Source organism: Schistocerca americana, chromosome 1, assembly GCF_021461395.2.
Source record: "Schistocerca americana isolate TAMUIC-IGC-003095 chromosome 1, iqSchAmer2.1, whole genome shotgun sequence".
Classification (NCBI taxonomy): Eukaryota; Metazoa; Arthropoda; class Insecta; order Orthoptera; family Acrididae; genus Schistocerca; species Schistocerca americana.
This window is the reverse complement of record NC_060119.1, coordinates 389,439,491-389,458,684: the sequence shown is the minus strand read 5'-3', so window position 1 is coordinate 389,458,684 and position 19,194 is coordinate 389,439,491. Positions and strand designations below refer to the sequence as shown.

The following is a 19,194-nucleotide window of genomic DNA, read 5'->3' as shown; positions in this document are numbered from 1 at the left end:
CATTTTATAACAGAGAAACACGTATGTTTCTTTAACTAAAGCTTAAAAGACTGTATAATGTGGACACTTTAAACATGGCGAATTAGGTGATGGATGTTTTGAACTTTGATTGCATAGAATACCATTATGGGGTGGGCCTGAATTATTTCGTTAACAATGCTCTGTTAATTTCAACAAGCGATTGCACGGAAGCTGTCCCCCTCCCCCCATGCTTTGTGTTGTATGTTGATCGTTGTTTTGCTATTCTGAAATAAGTGAAGTGACTAATCCTGGTCCATCACAGATTTCGATTAAATCCTTACCACACCAGAAGGGATCGACAATCCCTGTGACAGTGTATCGGTTCTGCTGTAGGCTGCTGCCCAGTGAAAGGGAGATGGGACTTGTTTCCCCACACCGTTCCTCTCCCCATTGGTGGTCCAAATTCTAGTTTGTTTACACTTATGGCCATCTATCACTAAGCCAATAGTGCCTGTACTCTGCACTACTCTGTAACATTTTTCGCTTGTGCTGAAATTCTTCCTTCAGTGTTAAAATAGTGTTACCAGACGTTCAGTTCTACTCCTACGCTAACGGCCTTGTCAGTTCTATCTGAAGCATCGTCCAGCATGGGTTGCACAGAGTATGAATGCCCACGAAAGTCGACATTAATGGTCTGCAGATTTTGTAATCATCGAATCGGACAGGTAAAGAAAAATAATGTCCAGAAACACCTTAAATTGGAGACACATTCAGTTCACTGGTGAATACTACTGCTGCTTTTCCACGGAACAATCATTTTTGAATGCTTGAATACAGCAAAACAATGAAAATAAAGACCATTTTGGAAGAAAAAGATGAAAAAAATGTAGCGTAACAAACTTTTAAATTTGTGTCTGATCATTTGCGAACAAAAAAAAATGCAAATTTTGTCAAAAATAGATGCTACATTTTCTGGTCCCTAATGATACACATCACTGCATCATGAAAATACAGTTATATTTGCATCACAGTCTCATTCTTCCAATATGAGTAATAATAATATGTTAGAGTGACAAGTACCTTGTGGGACGTGTTGTTATATTTTGCTGATTAAAGATGTACAAGTGTCTGATAGATCCATCATGTCAGTAGATTTTTTTAAACTGAACATTCTGTAGAAAGTGTGAAATTCCATCAAATCTAAGATATCTATAAATACTTCAGTCAGTTACCATCATGTTTCATTTATACTGAACATACATTCTTGCCACTGAATTTTGTAATACTAACATTTGTTCAGAACTGTGTTATCCTTTTTGAGATTTGAGGTATAAAAAAATATTGTCATTGACAAATAGGAAAACACTGAAACAGTGATCAAGTTTAAAAGTAAACAAGTTGTGACACACATAAGAAAGAGGATGGGTGAACAATCATTGATTGCAGCTAGAAAAGGTTTTTGATGGCTTCATAATTTTATGATCTTTCATAAGTAAATTTTCTGATTTTTGTTTTGCTTTCTAAGAAGCCTTTTTTCATTTCAGTTGTACATAAGTGAAGAGAATCATATGATACAAGAATATGACTTTAAAAAGGCCCTGGACTTACTTGATTACATTCCTGATGAATTTGAAAAGAGTGAATTAAGGTAAATATTTCTCTTGCATAACTAACTTTACTTTTTCTTGCAATTATATAGTGTTAGCACAGTCAACGTTAGCTGTGTTTGAATAGAAATATTGAAATGTGTAGCTACGTTCATAGATTAAGTTATATATTATGTACTAATGGATCTTCTGATACTTTGTATTGGTATACATAAATCTCTTAGATGCTTCATACCAACTACACCAAAAATTATTATTTCAAAACATAATAAGATGGCAAAAAGAGACTACACTCCCTTTGCATTGTAGAGTTCACTTCTAGTAACCAGCACTTGCTTCTACCCATCACTTTGACAAGTGTGAAGTGCTTTATTTGTGTATTTAGTATGGGAAGTATCAAGCATAAACAGAGTGGATCCTGGAGCAGATTTGTTCGTTATATTGATACATCATTCGATTCTGAGATGCATCAATGAATTCATGAGAAACTTAATCTTATTTAAAGTGATACTGTAGTTCTTGCATCAAATTGGCCTATTTCGAATGCTATCTATTGAAAGCATGGGAGAACTTGATGGTTGCTAATGCCATTGCCAACAAATTTTCACACTTGGGTGTTGAGTTACTGGTGTGTTTATTTCTGATGCAGAGCACAGCTGAAGGAATTCATAAGCACATATACCATCACAATTAAAATTTATTGGAAAGATTAGAAATTTGTTATTGTTATATTAAGTTAAAAGTAATTGCACAATGAGTTTACCCCTAATCATCACAAAAGGCTTGAAACATATTGTATCAGCATGCAGTTTAAGGCATTTGCAGGTTTAATGGGGAACAGCCATGAAAGTATGGAAATATGTTGATTGGGAAAGACTTCATAGAAACCTAATTAATAAATTATCTGACACCACACAGTAGTCAATCAAAATATGCATTCAGGTAAAGAAAATTGTGGAAACTGGTGAAGAAACAAAAATGTTGTTGTGGTCTTCAGTCCAAAAACTGGTGTGATGCAACTTTCCATCCTGTGCAAGACTCTCCATCTTTGTATAACTGCAACCCCCCGCCCCACACACACACACACACACACACACACAAACACACAAACACACACACACACACACACACACACACACACACACTCTTCCCTCCAGTACTAAATTGGTGATCCCTTGATGTTTCAAATATATCTTATCAACCTATCCCTTCCTTTAGTCAGTCTGTGCCACAAATTTCTTTTCTCCCCAATTCTATTGAGTACCTCCTCATTAGTTACATGATCTACCCATCTAATCTTGAACATTCTTCTGTAGCACCTCATTTCAAAAGTTCTATTACTGAAAGTTAACAAATCCATAATTGTATTATTTTACTGGCAGATCTAAGACAGAGAAATGATATCGGTCAATCTATAATGTTTCTCCCGGTTGATTTCTAATTGATGAACAAATCCCAAACTCCTGTCATTGATTTTATCTTAGAATCTAGTCGGAGATGTTTTTTTAGTTAAGTAGCATTGCTATATCCAGTGTGGGTATCAAGGTCAACATAAAACTTCTAAGTCGGATTGAAAATAAGATTCTCCACAGGAAATTTACTTGGAATAGCACCTAGAAATTTTACTAATTGTTGTACTGTGGATTGTCAGATTTTGAGAAAAGTTAAGTGATATTAAATATATGATGTAGCCATAAAATCCTATATTTTGGGAAGAGGATTGTAATACACTAGATAAGTCAGAAATCAGAATGTATTCACAAAGAATTACCATGAAGTTGTCCAAATCCCAGTTCGAGAAGTGAAGTTTTTGGGCCCTATTGTACACTCCTGGAAATGGAAAAATGAACACATTGACACCGGTGTGTCAGACCCACCATACTTGCTCCGGACACTGCGAGAGGGCTGTACAAGCAATGATCACACGCACGGCACAGCGGACACACCAGGAACCGCGGTGTTGGCCGTCGAATGGCGCTAGCTGCGCAGCATTTGTGCACCGCCGCCGTCAGTGTCAGCCAGTTTGCCGTGGCATACGGAGCTCCATCGCAGTCTTTAACACTGGTAGCATGCCGCGACAGCGTGGACATGAACCGTATGTGCAGTTGACGGACTTTGAGCGAGGGCGTATAGTGGGCATGCGGGAGGCCGGGTGGACGTACCGCCGAATTGCTCAACACGTGGGGCGTGAGGTCTCCACAGTACATCGATGTTGTCGCCAGTGGTCGGCTGAAGGTGCACGTGCCCGTCGACCTGGGACCGGACCGCAGCGACGCACGGATGCACGCCAAGACCGTAGGATCCTGCGCAGTGCCGTAGGGGACCGCACCGCCACTTCCCAGCAAATTAGGGACACTGTTGCTCCTGGGGTATCGGCGAGGACCATTCGCAACCGTCTCCATGAAGCTGGGCTACGGTCCCGCACACCATTAGGCCGTCTTCCGCTCACGCCCCAACATCGTGCAGCCCGCCTCCAGTGGTGTCGCGACAGGCGTGAATGGAGGGACGAATGGAGACGTGTCGTCTTCAGCGATGAGAGTCGCTTCTGCCTTGGTGCCAATGATGGTCGTATGCGTGTTTGGCGCCGTGCAGGTGAGCGCCACAATCAGGACTGCATACGACCGAGGCACACAGGGCCAACACCCGGCATCATGGTGTGGGGAGCGATCTCCTACACTGGCCGTACACCACTGGTGATCGTCGAGGGGACACTGAATAGTGCACGGTACATCCAAACCGTCATCGAACCCATCGTTCTACCATTCCTAGACCGGCAAGGGAACTTGCTGTTCCAACAGGACAATGCACGTCCGCATGTATCCCGTGCCACCCAACGTGCTCTAGAAGGTGTAAGTCAACTACCCTGGCCAGCAAGATCTCCGGATCTGTCCCCCATTGAGCATGTTTGGGACTGGATGAAGCGTCGTCTCACGCGGTCTGCACGTCCAGCACGAACGCTGGTCCAACTGAGGCGCCAGGTGGAAATGGCATGGCAAGCCGTTCCACAGGACTACATCCAGCATCTCTACGATCGTCTCCATGGGAGAATAGCAGCCTGCATTGCTGCGAAAGGTGAATATACACTGTACTAGTGCCAACATTGTGCATGCTCTGTTGCCTGTGTCTAAGTGCCTGTGGTTCTGTCAGTGTGATCATGTGATGTATCTGACCCCAGGAATGTGTTGATAAAGTTTCCCCTTCCTGGGACAATGAATTCACGGTGTTCTTATTTCAATTTCCAGGAGTGTAAATACAAAAGGATTTATGCCAGATCCATGTCAATTAGAAGCAATATGATTATATCCTGAACTTAAATATAAGAAACAATTAAAATCCTACTTATGAGTTATAGGCTTTTACAGATCGTTTTTAGCAAAAACGATATTAAATCATATTGACACTCTTGAAACAAAACACACAGTGAAAATGGACTTGAGATTGTAAAACGGAGGTTGAGGCCATCAGTGAAAGTTTAGCAAAATCACCTTACTGTCCCATCCAGAATGCAAATATTCATTTCATTTGGCATCAGATGCCAGACTATGGTCTTAGATGCCAGGTTTTTCAACTGATAGAATGATGCTAATAATAGCACAGAGCACTGACAAACTGAATTCACTAGTACAATACTAACCCATCATGAGAGTAATTACGGGATTACTTAAATGGAAGCATGTGCAGTATTATAGTCACTAAATCGTTAAAAGTACTTAATCAGAAAATGAAACCATCTTAACCAAATTAAATTATTGTGCGAATAGTGCCCACTGAGTAAGTCTACTGTGTACCTGTCTACTCCACAAGAGAAAAGATAATGCACTGTGACTTACATGTACCCAGGTCATAATTCATCATCTTTTCTCGTGCGGAGTAGATAGGTACACAGTAGACTTACTCAGTGGTCACTGTTCTTACAAGAATTTAATTTTTCTCAGACACTGGAAACTCCAAGATAGAATGCATAACAATATTGGCCTTCTGGCCGAAAGCTATATTTGTGACAGTCTGTTTGTTGTGCCTATCTGCAACACATCATCTCTGCTATATGGTGAGTAGCAACTTTCCGTTTCACAATTTAATTTTTCAGTAGTATACGTAAAAGGACAAAACAGTGTAGTGCTTGATGCCTTATCTTAGCTACCATTACGTTTCCAAACAAATCAAGATTTGAAACTTCCTGGCAGATTAAAACTGTGTGCCCGACCGAGACTCGAACTCGGGACCTTTGCCTTTCGCGGGCAAGTGCTCTACCAACTGAGCTACCGAAGCACGACTCACGCCCGGTACTCACAGCTTTACTTCTGCCAGTACCTCGTCTCCTACCTTCCAAACTTTACAGAAGCTCTTCTGCGAACCTTGATTTGAAAGAAAGATTTGAAAGAAAGAGGTCATTTTGCTATTTACATCTTAAAAATTAATAGATATGAAACAGTTGTCAAAGATTATGCAATAATTTAACTCATTTACAAGATATGATGATTTATTAAATGATAGTATAGATAATGTAATGTAATTGATGAAAATGATCACTCAAAGCCACATAAAGAAATATTATTCCATAAGAATAATAGATTGAATAGGTGGTCACTCTGTGTACCCACAAATAGTATTGAATTCTTAACATGCAATGTACATTTGGACTTTTTGGATATAAAAAGTGTGTTCTACATACGATTGAGTGTTAGTATTTTAAGAATATTTTTAGGACAACAAAGAAAATACTGAGAACTTGTAGCTTAGATCAAAAAGTTAAAGTATTTACTTTAAGCAAAAACACTGTATTTTATCCAATAGTATCCGAATATCTCTAGGATCTGGTGGCCTGAAATTTTTTGGTCCATTGCCTCATGGCCAAGTTAGAATGTTGGTCAAAACTAGTAAAATTCTGTTGTGTTAGAAGGGCTAATGCCGATATTATAATATACAAACTAAGATACCATTATTTTAAAAATGCAGGTAAGCTTAAAAAATTTTTATCAGACATTGTATCACAGTTTACTACAAAGAAATTTAAGGAATTTTAGTATAGAAAAATATAAACCTTATGTTAATCTCTAGATATCATCCAAAAGCAAACCTAATAGGAAGTGTTAGGTGTGAACTGGATCTGCTTTGTGGAACATAATGTACCATAGATCTACTGAGTGGGTACAGATGGTTGACGATTTTGAGAAAGTACTGAATGAAGTGCTACATTCAGGGGGGGGGGGGGGGGGGGGGGAGGGGAAGGGGGGAAAAAAAAAAAAAAAAAAAAAAAAAAAAAAAAAAAAAAAAAAACTAGCTTCAGCAGACGTTTTAGGGTGGTGCCCTGAGGGAGAATCACTCTTGAAATAGGTAGACTGACCTATGAATGAAACTGATAGTGAAAAAAGTTGACATTAAAGTGTGTTTAATCAAATGAAGGGAAGAGGGGAACATATGTCAGTATTGTACCAAGTGGCAGATTTAATCCTTCTGAAAAGTTGCAAACATAGTATCAGGAGGGAAAAATTAGCTGTAATGAGAAACCTATTGTTGTTGTCAGTTGAGCCCGTATTTTTAGATTATAGCCCTTTATAGATCTAAACAAACTATTTTAGGCTTTATGGAGCTCTAATGAAAACTGGTACTAACACACAATTTATTGTAATTTTGGAGCAGTTATTGTAGTACTTTTGGAAAATAAGCAGTTAAGTATTCCTTATATTAACACTTGAAAAAAATGCGTATATATTTTTATAACATTTTTATGAAAAGTCTTTTACTGAAAAATTCTTTTCACCTGACACAATATAAAAACCACATTCAGTTGCGTGCATAAGTATGACCACAATATGTGGCCTAATGCTACAACTAACAAGAAATTTTTCATAACATATCTAATGTTTGTAAAGTGAAACGTCTTCTGTTGTCTCTCAGTGAATTTTTTAAGGTGGGGAAGTTCTCTATACAGTACAATAGGTCAGTGGTGCATATTTAGGTGCACTTGATCATGCCCCCCCCCCCCCCCCTCCTCCCCCCAATACAGTTGACTTTGAATTTTTCCCCTTGTATAGTGGCAGACATTTTCTCCTTATCTTCAAAGCCAGGATTCCTCAAAAGAATATTCCGTAATTTAGTGATGCATGGTGTAGCTTTAGGTGTTGAATCGCAACATGTAGATATTGGAAGAGAGCTCTTACAAATGCCAAGAATGCAGCATTGTTGTTATTCTTAAGGTCTGTCTTAAATTTTTCTAGGAAAGCTCATTTACTAGTCAAATATGTCTACTTCCTCTTTGACTTACTGATAATGTTTAGCACAATGGAAAGCTGCCAGGAGCCAGGTGTGCTGATATGTAAGTGTGGATTCAGGTGGAAGAAGAATGGTTGTTGCTGTTTTGTTAAAGGGGTGAATGTGGGTATGAGCTTTGAGAAATACTTTCTTAACAGAGAAAATTATATTGTTAACCTCAGGGAAATTATTTCAGACTACCTCTGTTAGACAGTGTGTACCGTGGGTGCAATGGTTCATACTGGGATAGCATCCTTTCAGTCTTGCTCCACTTGTAACATATTGGCAGCACAGTCAGTCACCAGCACCACAAAATTACTCTCCCCTATCTTCTCCTGGACATAGAATGTGTAGGGTATCCCTGACATTGCCGACTACAGTATTGTGATTCATCTTCTCCATGTATTAATACAGGAGTAGGTGGAGTGTCCATGGTGCAGTTTAATCTAATTTTCCCACCACAAAATTTGCTATAAATCTGCCACAACTGTCAGTGGTCTCATTGACTGGAAGCCAAATGGCCACTGATATCTGTGTATAAGCAATAGCCTTTTCATACACTTGTACAAATCATTTTTGCGTGTTGATGATTCACTTGATATACTGCAGCCATTGATGCTCTCCAATAAGCTCTTAAAAAAAGTATTCTTTAGCACATTCCATGGCACATTAGCTGACACTAAAGCCTCACTCAAATCAAGGTGAAATCTGTCCACTTCACTATTTGTCCTACAGGAAATTAAAGGTTTGAGTCTTGTTTCTTCTCATAATCTGTGCTGCGGAATCTTTGTGTTGAAGGAAACATCTCTTTTTATCATGGTTTACCCAAAAGTAAAACAAACGAACACTAAGAACAATGCAGTAACTAAAAAATGTGAAGAATGTGATTATGTAAAATGTCAACTTCAATTGAATTACATATGCATGACAGTAAACTGATTTTAAATTTTTATTTGAAAATCCAAGGGAACAAGACTGGTAAATAAAAAGAATAATAAACTAACAGGTGTTCACATACTTGTTTTTCACTGGCTCAGCAAAAAATTACTAGGCCATCAGTTATGAAATGGGAGTCTTCTCCAAGCTAGTGTCGGAAAAGGCCAATTTTTGATCATTTGCGTTTAGTCATGTCAAAATTACATTTAAAGTGCAATACTCAGTACGACTCAACACAGCACACAACTTTACCTAACTACAAAAATAAAGAGACTAAAGCCTGGCTGATTTGTTCCTTTAATGGACCTCTCTGTTGTTGGCAAGCATTTAATAAAGACTCCCGGGCTTGTCCCAACAAAGTGATGTGTGAACATGTTCTCAAAGGAACAATGCAGCATCAGTGCATCATACACAGTGTTGATTTCAGTGCGGGCTGTATCTATTACACCTTTCGAACTATGAAAATAAGTAGACATAAAGTTCCCCCGATGCAGCTGCATATTGACACACTATCGAATCACAAATATTAGCAACATTGAGCCATACACATTTTTGGTTTCAGTACATGGTATAAATTATTTAATATATCTTATCTTAAAATGTGCAAGTATACATTATTGATTTCCCTTGGTATTAATGCAGAATTTTTTTTAACCCATATTTTTCTGCTTAAGTTCTCTTTAGCCCTACTTTTTCTGTGAACATCTTATTTAGCCCCTTTTAAGCCCTTCAGTACAAATTAGCCCCTTTTAGGTTCTATAAGGTTAAAATCGTCAACATCAACAGGCAAGTCACCGAAATGGTATCAACTAAAAAGACTAGCACCAGGCGACCGGTCTACCCGCCAGTAGGCCCTAGCCACACGACATTTCATTTCACCTGCAAATCAGGGCTCCGGTTATCAGGATGTCACACACCAAGACAATGGTATTATCCACACAAATACTGGAAAAATAAAAGGAATGTTCAGTGCACAAAGTGTGTGACCTTGTATAGATAGGTAGGCTAAGTTCAAAGATTAGAGGAAAAAAATAATAATTTCAAAATTTAGGGCACTGAAATGTCTTTATGCTAAAATATGATTGGTCACTGGGTGGCAGGGGATAAACATATGGCATTAAAATGATTTAAGAAAGTATTCTTGAGAAACTTTTATAGACAACAATATATTTTTCTTATTAGCTGTAGGGAATTGTTATGCAACAAGGAAAAACTAATTAGAAAATCATAATGGGAAGAATGTAAATGGTAATTGGTTAGCCTTAAGTGAAGTGGAACTATAGATAAGAATAAATGTAAGTCCGTAGTGGTCTGAGATCCTTTTGGGCCCCAGCTAGGGATATAGCATCTGTTGGGGTGTATTGCAATATGTTTTACAGTGTGAAGACTAGTTAAGAGTCATAGCAATAATTAATATTTTGGTCTAGAATTCAGTTTCATTTTGCCCTTCGAGGGATGAGCAACAACTAAATGGTGCATATTAATGTAATGTAAAGGACTCTTCGAGAGTCAGGGAGAGCTCTTCCCTTCCTTGCCTCAGTGAAGTGCCTATTTACTGGTAGTTATCGTGGTCTTTATTCTCTGTACAGGAAAACAATATTTTCCCCTGCTACAGAGAAATACCAGTTTTTTGGTTGGAATTGTCTTATGAAGGAGAGCCAACAACAAAGGTAATGCTAGTTGTAGATTAAATGCTGAAGGAAATAAAACATTCTGTAAGAATGTTTCACAATGAGAAAATATGAAAAGTCACAGGCAAGCGCACATGTCGGCTTTCAGCTAGAAGGCCGCCTCCTGACATAGGAGGAGAAAAAAAAAAATCCTCCCTCTCTCCCCCTCTCTCTCTTTCTCTCTCTCTCTCTCTCTCTCTCTCTCTCTCTCTCTCTCTCTCTCTCTCTCTCTCTGTGTGTGTGTGTGTGTGTGTGTGTGTGTGTGTGTGTGTGTGTGTGTGTGTGTGTGTCCACTGAGGCCGAACTGCAAACAACTGTGCCTGCCTGATGGGAGAAGCAAACTGAATGGTGGGGATAAGGAGGAAGCTGGGGAAGGGAGTGGGAAGGATAGCAGGATAGGGGTGATGAGGGTGTAGTGCTGCTTGTGGGAGCATGCAGAGTCATGGTGGGGACAGGATAGGACTTGCAGATGCAGTCACAAGAAGATCGGGCTCCAGACGGCTGTGTGGTACTGCCGAGAGGAAACATAATTGTGTTCGGCATATGCCTCTGGCACATCGTTCTGCATCTGCAACAGCAATTTGAGCTGCGAACTGTTACACAGTGGTTACTTCAAGGACAGCTCCAAGCTGGCTGTGTGATGTGCATTCCGCTGATTCCAAACCATTGCCATTTGCAACTTCAGTGGTGTCAAGGAAGAGCTCATTGGAGGGCAGGGTGGAGATCTGTTGTGTTTTCTGATGAAAGCTGCTTCTATCTTGGTCCCAATGATGGCTGTATGTAAGTTAGGTGGAGGCCAGTTGAGGGCTTGCAACCAACCTGTCTTTGTGCGAGACACACTAGACCTTCACCTGGACTTACAATGTGTGGTGCAATTTTGTGTGATAGCAGGAACGCACTACTGGTTATCCCATGCTCACTGATTGCAATTTTGTACATCAATCTGGTGATATAACCTGTTGTGCTGCCATTCTTGAACGACAGTCCAGGGGGTGTTTTCTGACAGGATAACATTTGCATATATACTGCTGTTGTAACACAGTACGCTGTAAAGAGTGTCAACATGATGCCTTGGCCTGCTTGAGCGCCAGATCTGGCTCCAATAAAGCACATATGGGACATTATCGGACGACGACTCCATCTTCCACAAAAAGCAGTAACCATTCCTGTATTGACTGACCAAGTGCAACAGGCATGGAGCTCCATACCACAGACTGACATCTGGCATCTGTACAACACAATGCATGCACATTTGCTTGCTTGCATTCAACTTTCTGGCAGTTACAATGATTATTAATGTACCAGCATTTCCCATTTGCGGTGGCTTATTAGTCACTTACATTAACCTATGATCTTTTAGTGTTCATCACTTAAATATGTTGCTTAGATAAATTGTGTCCATTGGCATTATTGTGGCCAAGATAGACACAAAGCCCATGCCTACTACAGTAGTACAAGTTTATATGCCAACTAGCTCTGCAGATGATGAAGAAATTGATGAAATGTATGACGAGATAAAAGAAATTATTCAGGTAGTGAAGGGAGACGAAAATTTAATAGTCATGGGTGACTGGAATTCGTCAGTAGGAAAAGGGAGAGAAGGAAACATAGTAGGTGAATATGGATTGGCGGGAAGAAATGAAAGAGGAAGCCGCCTTGTAGAATTTTGCACAGAGCATAACTTAATAATCATAGCTAACACTTGGTTCAAGAATCATGAAAGAAGGTTGTATACCTGGAAGAATCCTGGAGATACTAAAAGGTATCAGATAGATTACATAATGGTAAGACAGAGATTTAGGAACCAGGTTTTAAATTGTAAGACATTTCCAGGGGCAGATGTGGATTCTGACCACAATCTATTGGTTATGAACTGCAGATTGAAACTAAAGAAACTGCAAAAAGGTGGGAATTTAAGGAGATGGGACCTGGATAAACTGAAAGAACCAGAGGTTGTAGAGAGTTTCAGGGAGAGCATAAGGGAACAATTGACAGGAATGGGGGAAAGAAATACAGTAGAAGAAGAATGGGTAGCTTTGAGGGATGAAGTAGTGAAGGCAGCAGAGGATCAAATAGGTAAAATGACGAGGGCTAGTAGAAATCCTTGGGTAACAGAAGAAATATTGGATTTAATTGACAAAAGGAGAAAATATAAAAATGCAGTAAATGAAGCAGGCAAAAAGGAATACAAACGTCTCAAAAATGAGATCGACAGGAAGTGCAAAATGGCTAAGCAGGGATGGCTAGAGGACAAATGTAAGGATGTAGAGGCTTATCTCACTAGGGGTAAGATAGATACTGCCTACAGGAAAATTAAAGAGACCTTTGGAGAGAAGAGAACCACTTGTATGAATATCAAGAGCTCAGATGGCAAACCAGTTCTAAGCAAAGAAGGGAAGGCAGAAAGGCGGAAGGAGTATATAGAGGGTTTATACAAGGGCAATGTACTTGAGGACAATATTATGGAAATGGAAGAGGATGTAGATGAAGAAGAAATGGGAGATAACATACTGCGTGAAGAGTTTGACAGAGCACTGAAAGACCTGAGTTGAAACAAGGCCCCGGGAGTAGACAACATTCCATTAGAACTACTGATGGCCTTGGGAGAGCCAGTCGTGACAAATCTCTACCATCTGGTGAGCAAGATGTATGAGACAGGCGAAATACCCACAGACTTAAAGAAGAATATAATAATTCCAATCCCAAAGAAAGCAGGTGTTGACAGATGTGAAAATTACCGAACTATCAGTTTAATAAGTCACAGCTGCAAAGTACTAACGCGAATTCTTTACAGACGAATGGAAAAACTGGTAGAAGCGGACCTCGGGGAAGATCAGTTTGGATTCCATAGAAATGTTGGAACACGTGAGGCAATACTCTCAAATTCTGAAGGTGGCAGGTGTAAAATACAGGGAGCGAAAGGCTATTTATAATTTGTACAGAAACCAGATGGCAGTTATAAGAGTCGAGGGGCATGAAAGGGAAGCAGTGGTTGGGAAAGGAGTGATACAGGGTTGTAGCCTCTCCCCGATGTTATTCAATCTGTATATTGAGCAAGCAGTAAAGGAAACAAAAGAAAAATTCGGAGTAGGTATTAAAATTCATGGAGAAGAAGTAAAAACTTTGAGGTTCGCCGATGACATTGTAATTCTGTCAGAGACAGCAAAGGACTTGGAAGAGCAGTTGAACGGAATGGACAGTGTCTTGAAAGGAGGATATAAGATGAACATCAGCAAAAGCAAAACGAGGATAATGGAATGTAGTCAAATTAAATCGGGTGATGCTGAGGGGATTAGATTAGGAAATGAGACACTTAAAGTAGTAAAGGAGTTTTGCTATTTAGGCAGTAAAATAACCGATGATGGTCGAAGTATAGAGGATATCAAATGTAGACTGGCAATGGCAAGGAAAGCGTTTCTGAAGAAGAGAAATTTGTTAACATCGAGTATAGATTTAAGTGTCAGGAAGTCGTTTCTGAAAGTATTTGTATGGAGTGTAGCCATGTATGGAAGTGAAACATGGACGATAACCAGTTTGGACAAGAAGAGAATAGAAGCTTTCGAAATGTGGTGCTACAGAAGAATGCTGAAGATAAGGTGGGTAGATCACGTAACTAATGAGGAGGTATTGAATAGGATTGGGGAGAAGAGAAGTTTGTGGCACAACTTGACTAGAAGAAGGGATCGGTTGGTAGGACATGTTTTGAGGCATCAAGGGATCACAAATTTAGCATTGGAGGGCAGCGTGGAGGGTAAAAATCGTAGAGGGAGACCAAGAGATCAATACACTAAGCAGATTCAGAAGGATGTAGGTTGCAGTAGGTACTGGGAGATGAAGAATCTTGCACAGGATAGAGTAGCATGGAGAGCTGCATCAAACCAGTCTCAGGACTGAAGACCACAACAACAACAACATAGATAAATTATCCTGGAAATATCGTTAGTTAACATTAATTATTTTTGGGTGTTGCGGCTATTTTTTATATCAATGTAGTTGGTCATGATGACCAGAAAGTAGGTCAGAGGTTAGGAGTCAGTCAGGCACTGGGAAAGGTAGTGTCCAATCACAGCAAGACCATGGGGATTAGGGATGTTAGTGTAGAGAGCTAACACAGTAGTGACGAGCAGGGTGCTGTTTGGTAAAGGAACAGGAACTGTGAAGAGTCAGTAGAGGAAATGGTTGGTGTCTTTGATGTAGGAGGATAGGTTATGGGTAATGGGCTAAAGGTATTTGTCCAAGGGCAAACTAGGTGGTTGGGCTTACAGACTTCAGGACGCATGTCTAAGGGAAGAGTGCGAGGAGTGGTGGGGGTGGGGAGGGGAGGTAGAGAGAGAGAGAGAGAGAGAGAGAGAGAGAGAGAGATGTTCTTTGGTGGGCCTAAGGAACTGAGGAGACACTGGAATTCTGTTGTATTTCCAGAATGGGGTCACTGTGGCACAGTTTGTAGATGTATGAATCTGACAACTGGCCATCACATCTGTAGTTATGAGTAGTCCCTTTCCAAATATACAAAGGATAACTGAGGCTTTTACAGGCCAAAATTACTCTCTGAATTTTGTACAGAAGTCAACCTTCCTCGCCTTGTTTCTCTAGTCATCTAACACCTCCCACATTTCCACCGCAGCATTCCTCTCATTACTCAGTGATACATAGGACTGAACCAAATGAATCATGTTCACGTTCTCTGCAAGGGTTCTGACTCTCTCTCTCTCTCTCTCTCTCTCTCTCTCTCTCTCTCTCTCGTTGTGTCCTGAAATGAGGAATATTCTACCCACTATCCTTTCCACCCCTCCACTGTGCTATTCTTTGCACTAAACCCACACAATATCCTTATCCATCCATACTCCACCCCTGTTCCCAACCCCTTACACCATGGCTCATATCCCTGTGACAGACCTAAATGCAGGGCCTGTCAAATACATCCTCCAATTCCCTACTCCTGTCCAATCACAAGCGTCACCTATCCCATCAAAGGCAGGGCCATCTGTGAAAGCAGTCATGTAATCTACAAACTAAGTTGTAACAATTGTGCTGCATTCTGCATGGGCATGACCACCAACAATCTGCCTGTCCACATGAATGGCCACTGACAAACTGGCTAATAGGCAGCTGGGCCATCCAGTTGCTGAAAATGCTGCCCAAAACAGTATACTTCACTTTAATAAACTGCTTCAGAGTCTGCACAATCTAGATGCTTTCTTTGAGCACCAGCTTTTCTCAATTGCACAGGTGAGAACTCTTCCTGCAATGTATCCTATGGTCCCGTATCCCCCCTGCCCTAAGCCTTCGCTAGTCCCTGACTTTCACTCACCTGTCTCCTTCCCTGCCCCCATACCAGCATTGCACAACCTTATATTTCACCAACTCGCCCCCTAGTCCTTTTCCCCCTTCTCTATATCTCTTGTTTTCTGCACCCATTTCCCAGCTGCCCTCCCTCCCCCCCCCCCCCCCCCCCCCCTCCACATGCCCTGACTGCATTTAGAAACCCCACATTGACCCTGGATGCTTCCAATAACAGCACTACACCCTCCCCACCTCTATCCTGCTATCCTGCTCTCCCTCCTCCTTCCTACCCCAGAGATCTGAGTCTCCTCCTTACCCTCACCAACAAGATTCCTTCTCTCATTAGGTGCAGTTGCTTGCAGTTTGGCATCAATGGACAGAGATGTTGGTCCTGTGCGTGTGAGTTTTTCTTTTGTGTGTGTGTGTGTGTGTGTGTGTGTGTGTGTGTGTGTGTTTCTACTTTTGAAGGAACTCTTCTGACTGAAAGTTCACATATACAGCTGTCTTTTTGTGTGCCTGTCTGTGACTCAGATCTTCTCTATATGGTGAGTAGCAGTCTGTCCTTTCCATAATATTGTCATTATTCCATCTTGGATTTTCCATTGTTTGAGTCTTCCACATGAAACACTTGCTATAATAAATAATGTGTATAACCTAACAAATTTACATTAAGGTTTCTACCGAAATAGATAACAATAATGAAAATTCCTGGATGGAGATCACTTACCTGCAGATGATTAGTGTGTCTTGCACAGAAACAAGCAATAGAAAACAGTAAACACAAGCTTTTGAGCTCTCCCTCTCTTTCTAGTACATGTAAAACAAACACACACACAGGTTGCTGTACAACAAATGGTTTGGCGTGGTTTCTATAATTTGTAGATCTTGCTGTACTGTGCTTAGATGTCGGAGTAGTGCTAAACAGAAATACTAAACACCTTTTTATCCCATATTCATTCTTTGCTTTCCCCTCTTCTTCTTGTATTCAGTCACATTTTCTCTCTCCTACCTGTGTTGCTTTGGATTTTGTTATGTACACATTATTTACTATACTTTAAATGGCATTTCTTCCATTTAGATCTTTACAGGTGGGTATTTTGGTTTAACTTCAGCCCTGTTAATTAATATTTGCCTGTAATGCGTTGTTTCTTTTTTTTTTTTTATTTTCTTTGGCAATTCTCATGTCTCTTTCTTCTACCTGGGTTCTGAAGAATTTAAATATGAATTTTAACTCACCATCTCAGATATTGATGAAGCTTGGCACAGAGGTAATCTGCATGTAGATTAAGAAAATTTTTTAGGCCTAGTCATGTGAAATTGTCAAAAATCATCAAAAAATGCCCCAATGTCATAATTTCAAATTTCTGTAGCAGCTGTCTTAATTATACTAAAATATGGGAGAGGTGCAATTTTGCCACAGTTTCCATGAGCTTTTCCATTATATACACCACAGCATGAATTTGATAAGAAAATTGTTTTTCAGATTGAAGGGAAAATTAAAGTTATAATCTAACAAAAAGTGCACCTTTAGAAATTTTCAAAAAATTATGTATAACACTTAACATTATTGTTAACTAATTCCCTAAATATGAAAGTGGGACTGTCAAGCATTCACACATTAATAAAATCTGAAAAATAGATATTTTATTTAAAAAAAGACTTTTTGTAAAATTTATAGATGTAAGCAAATATTACCCATAAATAACTTTTCATTTTTTCATAAATTTATTTGTTGTAACCTCAAAATGTAATTGTCATGGGTGATGGTTGTACTAGAACTACTAAAAATGTAAAGTTCCTTTAATGCTTCTGTAATCTGATAGTAACGCAATGAAAAGTAATCTGCAAAATGCATTTGATAATAGTGCAGTCAAAAATATCACTTTTTGACACTGGGTTTCAGTAAACCGATTTAACTTAGAAACAGTGCAAAAGTCCTCGTCGAAGTTTATTGAATCGTTTTATGAAAAACTGACTAAATTCATACTGCATGATTTTGTTGCTAAATAGCAAATCCCTTTTGTAAATGAAGTCAAGGAAATCTTGACTGAGGGTGAATATGTTGTTACATGCAACTTTTCTGAAAATTACACTGTTGTGATGGTGCAAGATGAGGCCCAGAGTTAACATTACTAAACTGAGCAAGTAACAGTACACCACTTTGTAGTGTATTATAATGGAAAGAAGAAAATGGAGCACATGAGCTGTGTCATAATTTCTAACTATCTACAGTGTAACACCATAGCAGTCTACTGTTTAAAAAAAAAAAAAAAAAAAAAAAAAAAAGCGAATTCAGTTTTTAAAAACCAAACCTCAAACTGATCTACAGGAGATATATTCTACTTTTTGGATGTCATTGCAGCCCAATACAAAAATAAAAATAATTTTGGAAACATGTTTCTGTAAAGAAGATTTTGGCATTGAGGCAACATGGCATTGTTTCTCCTTCTTCTGGGGGCCGAACCGCACAATAACCCCGGGTTCGGTGTGGGGTGGCAGTGGGGTGGGTGGACTGCTGTGGCCTTTGTGGGGTTGTGAACCACTGATGGCAACAGCGGGACGAAGCCTCTCCATCATTTCTAGGTCCCCAGTGTAATACACAACACACACAAAAACTCAGCAATACAAACAGGAGGAATATATCAAATTCCTCGGGAATGATACTTCAAAAACAAATGAAGTATTTAAAAAGTTCTAAAATAAAAAACAGATACTATTTGTATCCGGTTTTGCAAGTGACATTTCGAATGCATGTGTTAACAGTAAATTTGAATGTGTACATAGATACATTAAGAATAATGTTATCTGTTTTTACTCTTAAATCTTTAACTTTACAAAATTGTAATTTTTTTAGTGAAATACATATTTCTGAAAGTTTATGAATATGTGATTCCATGAGAGACCAACTTTCATACTTATGGAGTTAATTAACAAGAATGTGAAATATAAGATATAATGCTTCCGAAAATTTTGAAGTTACGATTTTTGATAAATTAAAAACATAAATTTTTGTTTGAATTTGAAAAACCATTTTCATCTCAAACCTGTAATGTGTTGTGTATCATAGGAAAGCTCATGGAAAACACTGCAAAATGACACATTTCTCATAATTTTAGCTTTATTAGGAGATTTTACTATGGCAATATGAAGTTATGACAGCTGGGAGTTTTTGACAACTCCACATTGCTGTATTTTCAAAATGATTCGATGTATTTTAATAAAATTGGGTATTTAATCTATATGTGGGCCACTTCTGTGCAAAGTTCATCCAAATCTGAGATGGGGAATGGAATCACCATGTTGACTTGATGTGGAATGACTCTTGGAGTTAAATGTTATACCACATAATTTGTTTATAGACTATAAATATTTGAATTGTTAATTTATGTTATGTTTCATCACTAAACCCCAACTTTCTTCCTCACAGGCAGAGTATTTGGTGCAGAGCTATTTTACATGATAAGTGGATTGACAAGGGCACAACT

The 19,194-nt window shown here is 39.3% G+C and overlaps 1 protein-coding gene across 2 annotated transcripts in view; it reads left to right on the top strand.

Moving 5' to 3' along the window:
* Positions 1-19,194, top strand: part of LOC124601810 (nuclear pore complex protein Nup133) — a 131,738-nt gene that overhangs the window by 108,357 nt on the left and 4,187 nt on the right. For both annotated transcript variants that reach the window (XM_047136275.1, XM_047136273.1), the window contains exons 20-21: positions 1,506-1,609; positions 19,137-19,194. The exon at positions 19,137-19,194 is cut by the window's right edge and continues 64 nt beyond it. In XM_047136275.1, coding sequence (XP_046992231.1) covers positions 1,506-1,609; positions 19,137-19,194 — 162 coding nt within the window. The remainder of the gene's footprint in view (positions 1-1,505; positions 1,610-19,136) is intronic.